The sequence below is a fragment of the Drosophila takahashii genome, chromosome 2R, assembly GCF_030179915.1.
Source record: "Drosophila takahashii strain IR98-3 E-12201 chromosome 2R, DtakHiC1v2, whole genome shotgun sequence".
Taxonomy (NCBI): Eukaryota; Metazoa; Arthropoda; class Insecta; order Diptera; family Drosophilidae; genus Drosophila; species Drosophila takahashii.
The window spans coordinates 35,880,936-35,894,117 of NC_091679.1; the positions used below are offsets into that span (position 1 = coordinate 35,880,936).

The 13,182-nt window shown below is 44.8% G+C and overlaps 4 protein-coding genes across 4 annotated transcripts; 2 read left to right on the plus strand and 2 right to left on the minus strand.

The window, feature by feature from the left end:
* Nucleotides 1-3,489: 3,489 nt before the first annotated feature.
* Nucleotides 3,490-4,575, minus strand: bisc (TM2 domain-containing protein 1 biscotti). The gene is made up of 2 exons (XM_017152331.3): nucleotides 4,178-4,575; nucleotides 3,490-4,118 (listed from the first exon to the last, which is right to left on the minus strand). The coding sequence occupies exons 1-2, from the start codon at nucleotides 4,453-4,455 to the stop codon at nucleotides 3,842-3,844; spliced, it is 555 nt and encodes a 184-aa protein (XP_017007820.1). The 5' UTR covers nucleotides 4,456-4,575; the 3' UTR covers nucleotides 3,490-3,841.
* A 262-nt stretch (nucleotides 4,576-4,837) lies between these two features.
* On the minus strand, nucleotides 4,838-6,481 carry eEFSec (eukaryotic translation elongation factor, selenocysteine-specific). Its single transcript, XM_017152333.3, has 2 exons — nucleotides 6,176-6,481; nucleotides 4,838-6,117 (listed from the first exon to the last, which is right to left on the minus strand). The coding sequence occupies exons 1-2, from the start codon at nucleotides 6,408-6,410 to the stop codon at nucleotides 4,838-4,840; spliced, it is 1,515 nt and encodes a 504-aa protein (XP_017007822.2). The 5' UTR covers nucleotides 6,411-6,481.
* A 291-nt stretch (nucleotides 6,482-6,772) lies between these two features.
* Nucleotides 6,773-9,811, plus strand: Acox57D-p (acyl-Coenzyme A oxidase at 57D proximal). Its single transcript, XM_017152435.3, has 8 exons — nucleotides 6,773-7,288; nucleotides 7,384-7,546; nucleotides 7,609-7,901; nucleotides 7,971-8,376; nucleotides 8,434-8,940; nucleotides 9,001-9,106; nucleotides 9,181-9,336; nucleotides 9,397-9,811. The coding sequence occupies exons 1-8, from the start codon at nucleotides 7,132-7,134 to the stop codon at nucleotides 9,655-9,657; spliced, it is 2,049 nt and encodes a 682-aa protein (XP_017007924.2). The 5' UTR covers nucleotides 6,773-7,131; the 3' UTR covers nucleotides 9,658-9,811.
* A 121-nt stretch (nucleotides 9,812-9,932) lies between these two features.
* Nucleotides 9,933-13,181, plus strand: Acox57D-d (acyl-Coenzyme A oxidase at 57D distal). Its single transcript, XM_017152374.3, has 8 exons — nucleotides 9,933-10,186; nucleotides 10,773-10,935; nucleotides 10,999-11,291; nucleotides 11,357-11,762; nucleotides 11,823-12,329; nucleotides 12,387-12,492; nucleotides 12,656-12,811; nucleotides 12,870-13,181. Exons 1-8 carry the CDS (start codon nucleotides 10,045-10,047, stop codon nucleotides 13,128-13,130), a joined length of 2,034 nt encoding a protein of 677 aa, XP_017007863.2. The 5' UTR covers nucleotides 9,933-10,044; the 3' UTR covers nucleotides 13,131-13,181.
* Nucleotide 13,182: the final 1 nt, after the last annotated feature.

The following is a 13,182-nucleotide window of genomic DNA, read 5'->3' on the forward strand; positions in this document are numbered from 1 at the left end:
TCATATAAGGCAAGTAGTTTTTATAGTAATTTCACAATCCAAACTAATAACCATGATTCATTTTCAACGCCCAAAGTCTTAAGCTAGGTATTTCCGTTAGAGATTAAGTATAATAAAAAGATAAATACAAATTCCTCGGGAAAGTTCTTTAATTTCGATTTCCGGGGAACCTTAAGTACTCTTAATTTCTATAAAGATTTTGAGATATTGAAAATAATCGTATCAGATTCAATAGATCTGTCATGTTAAATTAGGCGAATTGAACGTGCTTTTGATTTCTCATAAATGTAATGATATTTGAGTTTGGTAAATAACTAAAATAAATCTTCTCACAATAAAAACCAGCCATTAACTGTCTAAAGAACTCCATAATATTCTTCATATTTTCTATGGCAATTTTTCTGCAAATCGGAAGCCATTTCTTTCCCACCATGAATGAGTCCATTCATTATAATCGCCAAAGCTGCCGTGACTGCAAGTTGCATTTGCAATCCGAAATGTGTCTTATGGCATTTGTCTCGAATGCGATAATAGCACTTAAGGCTCTTAAATGCATTCTGCAGATGAGACAGCATACAAATGGTGCTGAGAGATCCGAGGCCCTGGGATAATTCACACTTAACCCGCGGCCAAATCAAACTGCCAGGCATTTGACATTTATGCGATGGTTTTTAGTTGGTTTTTTTCATTTCGGAAAAGCTGCCGCGGCACGCTAGGAACATGCCAGAGCTTTGCAGCTGAGCGTGGAGATGATTTATGCACTCATTGTATCTGTAGTTGTGGCTGGAAAATTGCAGTTATCACGAACGAAACTCGGCTTGGATTATGGTTTGGTTTTGGATTTGCCTTTGGTTTCGGCTCTGCAGTTTTGAGGCTTAGAGCTTGAGTTTCCCAGGCCGCGGATTTTGTCACTGGAGGTTGCCCAGTCATTATTTATGAGGCGAACGGTGCAATATGCAGCCAGGTGGGAACCGTGACGCAGTCTGTAAAATTAAATAATTGCGTTTCATTAAATGCCGTTTTCTATTTGCATAGGTATAGTATAGGTATGAGCTCTCCTCTCTTGCAAACAAACAAACAAAGTGCAAAGCAATTTGGCATAAACGTCATTGGGTCGAGTGGGCGTTGGGCGGTGGTGGAAATCTGAGAATCCCGCCCCACAATTTTCCACGCCACTTGAGCGTAATTAAGCGTTGAGCTTCTAAGCTCTGTGCAAATAAGAAACCCGTCGAGCGTCTCCACTTCAGCCCCACCCCCTTTCTGCCCCGATTATCCCCAGTCCATATGCTATATATACAATGTCGAGCAGTTTGCGCATCGAATCGATGCTATTTTGATACTGGCAAATATTTGCAATTGGCCAATATGTGACTCGGTCGCTATTGTGCTATTGTGGCTATTTCTGGAGGCGAATCAGGTGAGGATAATCCCCATTTAAATAACCCCAGCTCGGCTGGAGTTGTGAAATAGTTTGCAGCCAGTCAGAGAGTCAACAATCTAGGGGGGATCTGGTCGATCTGGGGACTCTGGGCATTTTCCATAAGGTTACCACGCGCACAACAAAAACAAACAGCCTGCTTACAAACAAGCTGCTCAAATTTCCCTAATGGCGCAAAGTTCATTTGCCCCATTGAAAGCGATATGTATATAGGGTCCAAAGCACTCGAAGTTTGGCCCCAAGGAGCAAAAACAGGAGGGGATGACGGCGGACAAAGATCAAGTGCTGCACAGGAAAAAGAGGTATATCAACTTATCTAATTCGAGTTTTTAAACTATGTATCATCATTTATTCAAAAATTACAACATTTTTCCTAACAGAGAAAACTTGAGATCATATTCTTAAAATTATTGAAGGGTATCAAAAATTTGTTTAAAATGTACTTAATTTAAAATGTTATAAAAATTTTTAAGGGATTTCAAACTCCTATTATCTGGATTAACTTAACCATTTACTCTTTTAATAAAAAGACAAGACAGGCCAAACTTTATTAACTTAAAGTTTAAATTCTCAAAATCCATTTTTTTTTAATTTAGATTTTTTTTAATCAAATAGATTGATAGATATTGTGACTATCAAAGCAAACCAAAGATAATTAAGTGATCTGAAAATGTATTATTAAATATGGTTATGTTATAACATCAGGTTCAAGGTGATCTTATTTTTGTCCGTGTGCTGCCCCTCCTTACCCCTTCCAAACCCCCCTCCCCCCTGGATGTTTACACAGGCGGCACGACACTCAGACTGTAATTAGGTGTATCCAGTGGACCCACTGCGACATACGAGTATCAACAACACATTGTCAACTTGTGGCCGGGCTAATTGAAAAGCTCTTCTCCACATGTCCACTTGTCTATATAACAATAAAGTGGGCGGTGGGCGTGGCCGGGGTCAGTGCATTGCCTATTCAAAGGGGAATGGCAGGGGGCGTGGCAATTGTTTAGTATTACTTACCGTTGCCTGGGCCAACGCTCCACAAAACGCAATTTGTAAACATTTTTATAAGCGTTCTTCATATTACTTTTTTCATTAACCCTGTATTTAGCAAGGTTTTTTAATTAAAATTCCATTACTTACCAAATTTATCTTTCACCCAAATTTCAACTAGTTTGAAATGATTTCTGCATCACTTGAATCCTAGTCTAACTGTGATATAAGAACGATTTTGTTTAAATGATTTAAACCCCCCATACGATCCCACATTCTTAAAGATCATAGTGACTCTAAAACTGTAATTTTGCTGCAGTAGGAAAACAATTATTAAATCTTTGATCTTTCCAAGCAATATTCAATACTTTGGGGAAATAATGTTTTAGTTTTTATAACTGACTAATTAAAATAAACTTACAAAGTTAATAAAGTGGCTATAGAACTATAAAAAATCTAAAAGTTCTAGTCCTAAAATGAAAGCTGTTTAATATTGTTACTAATTAAACTTAAGAAAAACATAAACCAAAACCTAAATTTGGGCATGGCTAATTGACGCACAAGAACCGGCCAATCATGACATTTGCATGCTATTCGCAACACTCACCCATTTCAAGATAAAACCCAACTTGATCTTAATTGAGAGCCTAATTAAAACGCATCGAATTACAGGCGACCCCGGCCATGCAATTAAAATCGAACAACTCGCCGGCTGATGCGTCGCCGCTGATTATTTCGGAAATGCCAATCAGATGAAAGGGCCAGCAGAGCAAATGTTTTCCGAACTGAACCGCGCCGATCCTCCGCCCCTTGGCCACCCCATCCCATCCCCCCATTCCCATCCGACTGCCCGGTTTGTGCGTTCTCCGTCTACTTACTCTGGCGTCTGGGCGTTTCGCCGGTGAGTCAACAGCGTCAACAAAGCGGGATGTCGCCGGCGTTGTGCTTCCTCCGCGCTCTGCTTTTGTTGACCAATCTCTGTCACGCCGAAAATGTTCGCGAGATCAAAGTACAAGTGGGCCAATTATACTGCCAAGAAGTGCCATGACTATATAGGCGGCATACACGGGGCGGGCTGATTAAAATCGTTAGTTATATTGGCAAACAATTTGTCTATGCGGCCTATACAATTACACAGATGTAGAGTTGTATGAGGGACCATGTACATTGGTAACTAAGACTAAACAATGCAACTTAGGCTACGCAAAGGAGTGGGGTGGCAACAATCTTTACACTTATCAACTAGGGTACGTAATGCACTAATCTGAGTCTCGATCTGGATCCGAATCTAAACGAAGAGAATCGAATCGGATCCGCAGTCGTTGCTTATTGCTAGTGTCATAAGCCGTACTTAAGGTATAACAAGGACTTAACGTGATCTACTGTACACCAGGCGCCGCTGTGCCGCCTTAACCATCACCAGTCGTCCCTGGGCAGCCGGTAGGTGGTGTTGTCGCTGCGCACGATGTGGATACCGGCTCCGTAGTAGGGTATCACATAGGCGGAGCCATCCGCCGGGCCCACAACCTGCAGGGCAATCAGCACGATGTCGATCAGCTGGCCCAGGAACATGCCGCCGAGGGTGCAGAACTTGAGCAGCCCGATGCCCGGGTAGCCCAGGTAGAATCGGTCCACGCCGAACATGCCCAGGAAGACGGAGAGCAGCAGAGTGGTGTCCAGGTGATAGCCGTTTCTGTGGAGATATGTTTTTATTAGTGGATTAATTTAAGGAGATAGTGTAGCTCCACCCACGTCCACTTGCAGGGCACTTCGCGGCTGAAGGTGGCGTTGCCCGTCTCCGTGCAGTTGATCTCGTTGGCGGCGATGCACCAGACGCGGGCGCGTCCCTCCTTGGTGCATCCGGCCAGCTGCTGCGTCCGCGGATCGATCTGGCCCCGCGCCGGATCCGGGCACATGAACTGGCCCATCATTTGCAGCTCGTTGCAGTCGACATTGATCTGGTGGGTTCCCTTGGCGCAGAAGAGGAGGAGGAGGAGGAGCAGCGGCGGCAGCGGATGCACTGGGAACATGGGTGGTGTCGTCTTTGGCCTCTTCGGTTGGCTGCGAGGTGGTGGCGGTTTTGGCGTTTGGCCCTTGGACACGGGAACTATTAGTATTCGTTTGCGATTCGATGTTTTGTTTATTGCAGTTCACGGGGGAAGGCTCCAAAAGTGTTGTTGTTTGGACTCATTGGCATTTGGGAGGGGGGCGTTTGGTATCGATAGGCGGTATGCTATCGGTTTTTCGCTGGGATTTTCAGTATTTATATACTAGTGTACTAAAATATACTGCAAATGTAAAGTCTCAATATAACAGTTCTCCATACTGTAATTAGCAGTTACAACTTTGATTATCGATTACTGCATCTAATTGGCGGAATATTTAAAATGAAATGCAAAACAAGAAAATTGTTCATTGAAAAAGTCCCGCCTGTTTATTAAATACATATTTCTTACAATTAAGTAAAACCTGGACATTTTTGAGATTGGCTATAGTTTCTGGGGTTAGAGCTTCTTGAAAGGTTATTGCCACTTTGGAGGTCTGTCCAAAAGTACGGTCTATCCGACCTTTTTCCCCAGACGACAAGTCCACTAGCTTGCCCACGTACAGATCACGTTTGGCCTCCTTTTTGAATAGGTTCTGAACAATAACCTCGTTAGCATTGACCACTCGCTGAATGCTTCCCACTTTCTGTTTACGCTTGAAGATGCGTAGTTTTGGCAGCTCTTCCTCGATGTAGTTGGAGCTCTGGCTTTGCCAGGCGATGCGTCCCCAAAAGGCCAATCGACAGCTGCTACTGTGGACATCCATGTCGAGTTTGGAGGCAATCAGCGTAGACTTTGGCGGGGTCAAAACGGGAGATTCAAACTGCAAAAGGGCGTATATGACATCTGTAGGTTGAAGCTCCGCCGGCTGCACTTCCTCCACATACTCGTACTCTTTGTCCAGATGGAATTCGGGTGATGTACCTTCCGCATCCCGAAACAAAGTTACGTTGGCCATCACCGTGTCGTGACCCACAGAGATGTGCAGCTTGCTCTTCAATTTTATCGACTGTTTGTAGTAGCGAATTGGTTTGAGCTGCAGGCACACGGCGTATATGGGTTTCAGGTATCCCGGCTGAGCAATGACACCGCGTTCCAGCAGCTTGGCATTAAACTGGGTCACACAAAGTCCAATTCTGTCGCCCATGGATGCGCTGGTCACGTTCTGGCGGAACATTTGCATGGACTTTACCTTTCTTAGCTCTCCAAGAGCCGGTAGCTCTATGACATCGTTCACCTGAACCTTTCCCTGGTGAAGGGTGCCTGTGCAAACGGTTCCCTGACCTTTTATTCCGAAACAGTGATCGACGTACATGAGCAAGGGATCGGTTAAGTTTCTTTGTGGCTGGAAATAGGCTTCCTTCAGAGCGCTTTGCAGTTCAGGGATGTGGGTTCCATCGAGGGCAGACACAGCATATATGGGCACATGACCACCAAAGCTGGTGGCTTCCAAAGTCTTTAAAAGCCGCAAGCGGAGCTTCTCCAGCTTTGATTCTCTTTGATCCGCTGAATAAACATCTATTTTGTTGATTACGACAATCAGCTTTTTCTGCAGCAACTCCCCGATAATTAGGCACTCCGCCGTCTGGGTTTGGATACCTTTTTGAGCGTCCACAACAAGGAGCATAAGATCTATGATCTGGGCACCTGCAATGGAAAGGAAGGTTATTTAACTTATTTGAAGGAAATTAATCCATATTATTACCTCCTATGATAGTGCGTATGAGACTTGCATGGCCGGGACAGTCCACAAAGGTAAACTGGAGATCTTCTCCCACCAAAAGGCCACTAAAGCCCAAATCCAAAGTGATTCCTCGTTCCACCGACTGGGGATTCTTGTCAAAGGCTGCCGTGCTGGAAATGGAGCTCAGCGCTTTTGCCAAAGTAGTCTTTCCGCTGTCCACATGTCCGAGCAGGCCAATATTGAAGTTTATGGTCATTTTGTGCTTATAATTAATGGGATAAACTATAAAAATCCGGGAAATATAAAAGAAAACAAAACTTTAAACAATTGAGATGGTACACACTCGATAGTTAGGAAATTGATAACAATAACAAACAGTACTGTTAATCATTAACAGCGATGTTATCTAGCAGTAAAACTGTTCTAAAGATTTTAACTGTATTTTAAATTAAGTTAAACATGAAAATAATTTAATACTTAAAGTAATAATTTAATGTCTAGATAGTAAATTATTTTTTCATATTTCTTTAACATAAGACTGAGCCACAGCTTCTATCGATAGCCCATGTTAAGCACGATCACAAGTGATCTAAAACTTGCTATCAGATTACTAATTCCAGTTCTAACATCTGTAGAGACAGTCTAAATTTGTTGTGGTATCTTAAGTTTTTAATCTGTGTTTACCAGCTTCTTATCACCGTTATAAGGCAGTAAAAACCAAATATTCGATTAAATTTTGACCTAGGATCCAGCGAGCGATTACAGAGATAACGGTTGCACCACCGCAAAACGCACTCGAAAACCTCACATAGGCCCTTAAACTCAACCAACTAAAAGCACTCGTATCGAATCGAAAGAGCGAAGTTTAAAAGTTTAATGACCGTTTTCACTTTTATTCACTGAGAACGGCGGTTCGGAGCTCAGTAAGCGATCGATTCTCTTGGCGCGCAGTTCGGAGCTCCCTAAATCTCGTCGCAATGGCCAGTTCCACTTCCGTAATCCCCAATTCCGTAATCCCCACAACCGTAAATCCCGATCTTCAGAAGGAACGCGATGCGGCCAGCTTTTCCAGCGAAGAATTCGCCGCCTGGTGGGCTGGAGGCGAGGAGATTCTAAAGTTCAACCGGGGCGTTCGTAAGTCCATAAAACTAATCACCACTCTAATCAGTTGTGGAGACAAACAACTCGAGGGTCATGCTGACTTGGCTGTTTTTCTCTCTTCCAATCAGGTGAATATATGCAAAAGGATGTGGACGTTCTGGAGATGCTGCAGCTGCAGAACAAATCGCACGAGGAGATCATCGAGTTCTCCACGCGAGGAGCCATCGAGGCGGCCAAGAAGATGCGCCGCCTGCAGGAGGAGCGTAATCCTGGCGGAACCGATTACTGGCCGTGGGTTTTTATTACTTATCTATACCAATTACTCTTTGGCTAAGTACTATCACCCTTTTTAGGAATCTATATGACCATCATGTGATGTGGGGTCTGGTTCCCGGCGGCAATCCCTTTGGCGTTATGTACGTGATGCTGGTGAAAGCTCTGCAGGCTCAATGCACTCCGGAGCAGTACGAGGACTTTGGCAAGCGGCTGGAACGCTTCGAGATTTGCGGCACCTATGCGCAAACAGAACTGGGTCATGGCACCTATCTGCGAGGTCTGGAAACCCGGGCTGATTTCGATCCCAAAACAGATGAATTTGTACTCAACACCCCGAAGATTTCCTCCTACAAGTTTTGGCCAGGAGGCTGTAAGTTTGCTTGAAGTATAATACTTTACTACATCCCTTTAAAAACGTATATTATCTCTACTTCTTTAGTGGGTCACAGTTCCAACTACTGCCTGGTGATGGCTCAACTGTATATAGACAACAAATCCAAGGGACCGCACATGTTCTTCATCCAGGTGCGCGATGAGGAGACCCACGAACCTCTGCCTGGCGTCCACATTGGTGACATTGGCAAGAAGATGGGCTTCATTGGCGTGAACAATGGCTTCCTGGGCCTGAAGAATGTGAGGATACCTCGTACCCGCATGCTGATGCGACATGCCCAGGTCAACGCCGATGGCTCCTACGTCAGTAGTCCCACCAATGTGCTGACCTACTTCGCCATGGTGCGCACGCGCTGTGTAATTGCCAAGAATAACGCCTTGATGTTGGCGGGAGCCTCCACCATTGCCACCAGATACTCGGCTGTGCGTCGCCAGAGTCCCATAAACCCCAAGTAGGTTACCAGAAAAGAAGTTGCAATTTATCCCTAACTAATCTTCGTTATTTTCAGGGAACGCGAGCCCCAGATCATCGATCACGTTACGCAGCAAATGAAACTCTTCCCCGAGATCGCCACCAGCTTGGCCTACCGGCTGTCCAGCGATTACCTGTGGAATCTGTACGATGTGACCATTGAGGATATAGAAAACGGCAGGTACGAGCGTCTGCCGGAGCTGCATTCCCTGTCCTGCGCCTTGAAAGTAACCTGCTCCATGGATTCCGCCGCTGGCGTGGAGAGATTGCGCCTGGCCTGTGGCGGTCACGGCTACCTCACCTCATCCAATATGAGCAACCTTTATGTGAATGCCACTGCAGCCTGCACTTATGAGGGGGAGAACACGGTACTGCTGCTGCAGATCGGTCGCTTCTTGATGAAAACCTGGCGAGCTGCCCTCAGTGGAGCTCCATTGCCGCCCACCGTTCGCTATCTAAGCGAGGTGCAGAAGAATCCGGAGTTTGGCAAGTGGACAGGTAGTTGGGAGAACATGGTGAAGGCCATGCAATACGCAGCCGCCAAGTAAGTTTGGATGTCCTTTATATTTCAGTTCAGCCCTTGATAACTCTTTATTTATTACAGTAAGATCCGCGTGGCTTTCAAGAGCCTTTCCAACCGTCTTTCTAGGGGCGAGACCGAGGAGAATGCTGCGAATCACACGGGCATAGAGTTCACCCAGGCAGCAGAGGTTGGCTAGCTGAAATGGCTTGGACTTTAAACCATTGAAATCTAAAAATCTCTATTTATTTTTTACCCCTTTAGCTTCATGGTCGTGCCTTCGTTTTTGGTTGCTTCACCGAGGCGGTGACGGGTCCGAAATCTAAGACTCGTTCAGCTGCTTTTAATCAAGTCCTGGAGAACCTCTTGGAACTCTACCTAGTCAAGGAGACACTCAACCAACTAAAATACCTGCTAATGGTGTGTTTGAGCTTTTAAAAAAATTATGGTTTGTTAAATTAATATTTCTGTATTTTACAGTTTATTGAGTTGACCGATACGGATCTCACCCGGCTGCAGGATCGCTTGGAAACTGTGCTTACCAAGCTGCGACCCGATGCTGTGGCCATTGTGGATGGCTTCGATTTCAGTGATCTCCAATTGAACTCAACTTTGGGCTCTTACGATGGCAATGCATATGAGCGCATTTTCGATGCGGCTCTTAAAAACCCAGTTAACCAGAAATCAGTGCCAAAGTCCTTCCACGAGATCCTGAAACCCTTCATGAAGTCCAACATCTAGTGCCTAGCACATCGTTTTATAAATCATTTTCATTATCTAAAGCCAAGCTTAATTTAATGTATATGTGTACCCCACTGTATTGGTGATTTGCGTGATTATAACCAGTTTTGTTATTATTTTTGTAATAAATACTCTTAAATAATTTGTCTCAACATATACCGCTCTTTTGCTGATAGGCATGATTATTTACTCTTGCTTAAGTTGTGCCGATCTCTTTTGAAAGCTTTCATGTGTACTTTGCCCCTCAAAAGTTTACTTTCTCACCGATCCATTCCACTTTCGCTCAGTCGTCACATTGAGCTCACAGCTGTTGGTTGGATCTAGTCTTGGATCTTTATTTATTTTATAATAGTTTTGGTTGTTATAGTCGCGGATCAATATAGTACAATGTCGCACATTAAGAACTTAATTCCGAACACGGTGAATCCCGATCTGCAGAAGGAACGCACAGGCGCCGAATTCAATGTGGAGGAGTTTTCAGCCTGGTGGCATGGTGGTCAGGACAAACTAAAGACCAAACGCGAGATGGGTAAATATTAAAGATATACGTCATTAGCGTCACACCGGTGTTCGTGACATGGCACCGGTCTTTGAAGCTTCTTTTTGGTCAATAAGAAAATCAAGGTCCAAAGAGTTAATCTATTGCCCGCAAAGTCCAAAAATAATTAAACATTGTTGTACAGCTGAATTAAAACTGTTGCTTATCAATAGTTAAAGGTAATGATAGTGGTCCCGGTGTTTACGATAACATGCAATTGCAACGCGATCAGCTTTCTTATCTTTCAAAAAGGTTCAGCGCCGCCTCCAACTGATAAGAAAGGAAATAGTCGAAATCTTGTAATTGTACCACAATTTAGTTTCATTCGATTTTTTGTTAATTTAACAAATCTATTTAATTTTAAAACATTACATTATAGTTAAGGAAGAGTTCCTGAGGCATGGAAATCAACTCAATTTAATGCTTATTTTTTTGAATTTTATTTTTAATACTGTTTTAATATTATTTTACAACTGTATACCTAATTATACGGGTGTTCACCTGATAATAATGTTTGATCATAAATTAATTAAAAATCCATTTTATTCCCTAACAAAATTTTTATTTTTATCCACAGAAAAAGCCATCTTCAGCGATCTGGAGGATGGCTATGGTCTTAACCACGAGTACATGTCCCACGAGGAGGTCTACAATTCGAGTGTGAAGAAGGTGGCTGAGGCAGCCATCAAACTGAAGGCTCTGCAGCAAAAGCTTAATCCTGGAGGCACTGATATTTGGCCGTAAGTTGGAATGCAAGATTGTTCCCAAGGTGTTCGGCTAATCTTATCTCTAATTGTTTGCAGCGGAGGGCTCTTCAATGCCCAAAGCTTTGGACTCTTCCCGGCTAATCACCCAGTGGCTACTCACATCACAATGTTTGTTGATGTGATCAAAGGTCAGGGCACTCCGGAACAGGTGGAGAAGTGGGGCAAGGCGGCGGCGAACTGCAACATTATAGGCACCTACGCCCAAACGGAGCTGGCCCATGGAACCAATGTCCGCGGATTGGCCACCCGGGCGGACTTTGATCCCAAGACGGATGAGTTTGTGCTGAATACACCCAACTTGGAGGCGTACAAGTGGTGGCCCGGCGGCTGTAAGTGGTTAAGACATAGGAAATCCCACTTTTCCAATTAATATCAACTATCTTCTTTCTTTCAGTGGGTCACACGGCCAATCATGCCATGGTGGTTGCCCAGTTGTATATCGCCGATGTCCATCATGGCATCCAAATGTTCATTGTGCCGGTGAGAGACGCTGATACCCATATGCCACTGCCGGGAATTGATATTGGGGAGATTGGCAAGAAACTGGGTATGGCGTCCGTGAACCAGGGCTTCCTGGGCATGAACCAAGTCCGGATTCCACGCACCAACATGCTGATGAAATTTGCCAAGGTGGAGCGCGATGGCACCTTCAAGGCGAGTCCGGCCTCTAGGCTCAACTACCTGACCATGGTGTACACGCGCTGCTTGATTGTTAACCAGAACTCCACGCTGCTCCTGGCGGCGGCCACAATAGCCACCAGGTACTCGGCGGTGCGACGACAGAGTCCCATTGAACCCAAGTGAGTTTTACCAAGTGTTCAGCTTATTAAGGGAAATGCCTAAATCCCTGTTAACCACAGCCAACCCGAGCCGCAGATCATTGATCATGTGACCCAGCGCCTGAAGCTCTTCCCGGAGATCGCCACCGGAATGGCTTACCACCTGGCCGCCGAGTACACATGGGAGATGTACGCCCAGACGGTGCAGGAGGCCAACAACGGCAAGTTTGATCGCCTGCCCGACATGCACGTCCTGTCCTGCGCCCTCAAGGTTCTCTGCACCACCGACGGATGCGCCGGCATCGAGAAACTCCGCCTGTCCACTGGAGGTCATGGTTACCTCACGGCAGCCAATTTGAGCAACATCTATGGCAATGCTGTGGCTGCCATCACCTACGAGGGCGAGAACACCGTGCTGCTGCTGCAAATTGGTCGCGCCCTGGTCAAGGCATGGTCTTCGTTTGTGGAAGGCAAACCTTTGTCCGCATCCTACGGTTACTTTGCCACCTCCATGCAGCTGAAGGAGTTCCCCAAGTGGGACGACTCCTGGCAGTGCATCATCAAGGCCTTGCAATACACGGCAGCACAGTGAGTTTGGCTTTAGATAAGTCTTCCAAGCAAAGATATATTTGTATTTACCTATAGAAAAACCCGCATTGCTTTCGAGAATCTGGCGGAACGCATGGTCAGTGGTCAATCGCAGGGTGTGGCGGCTAATAACACGGGAATCGAACTGACTCGTGCTGCTGAGGTAATTAACACTAATCTCTTTCAATATAAATTCGCTTAAATTGATATAATACATTTAGTTGAGAGAGAAATTGACAGATTTATGTGATACAGCAGTTTATTTATTTATTGTATTGGCTTAATTATGTGGACTTTAATTACCAATTGATTAAATCATATTGCAGCTTCATGGACGGCAGTTTGTGTGCCAGACATTCCTGGAACAAATCACAGGACCCAAGGCCCAAAAGCGTTCCCCCGCTTTAAACAAGGTTTTGGAGAACGTGCTGGAATTATTCCTGGTCCAGACTGTGCTTAATAACCTGAATGAAATTTTGAGAGTAAGTTTAGCCTTCTATTCTTAATAATATATTTTAATAAGCTATATCCTTTCACCAGTTCATCAACCTCACCGATGCGGATCTGAGATCGCTTCAGAAACGCCTGGAGGTTTCGCTGGAGAACTTTCGACCCAATGCCGTGGCCATCTGCGATGGCTTCGAGTTCCACGACCGTGTTTTAAACTCTGTGCTGGGCAGCTACGATGGCAATGTGTACCCCAGACTCTTCGATTCGGCCAAGCGCAGCACCATGAACCAAAAGCCCGTCCAAACATCCTTTGAGACCCACCTGAAGCCCCTGATGAAGGCTAATCTGTAGGGCAAACACAGCCAATTCGTGTGCACATAAACTAATATTGATAAAGAAAAAC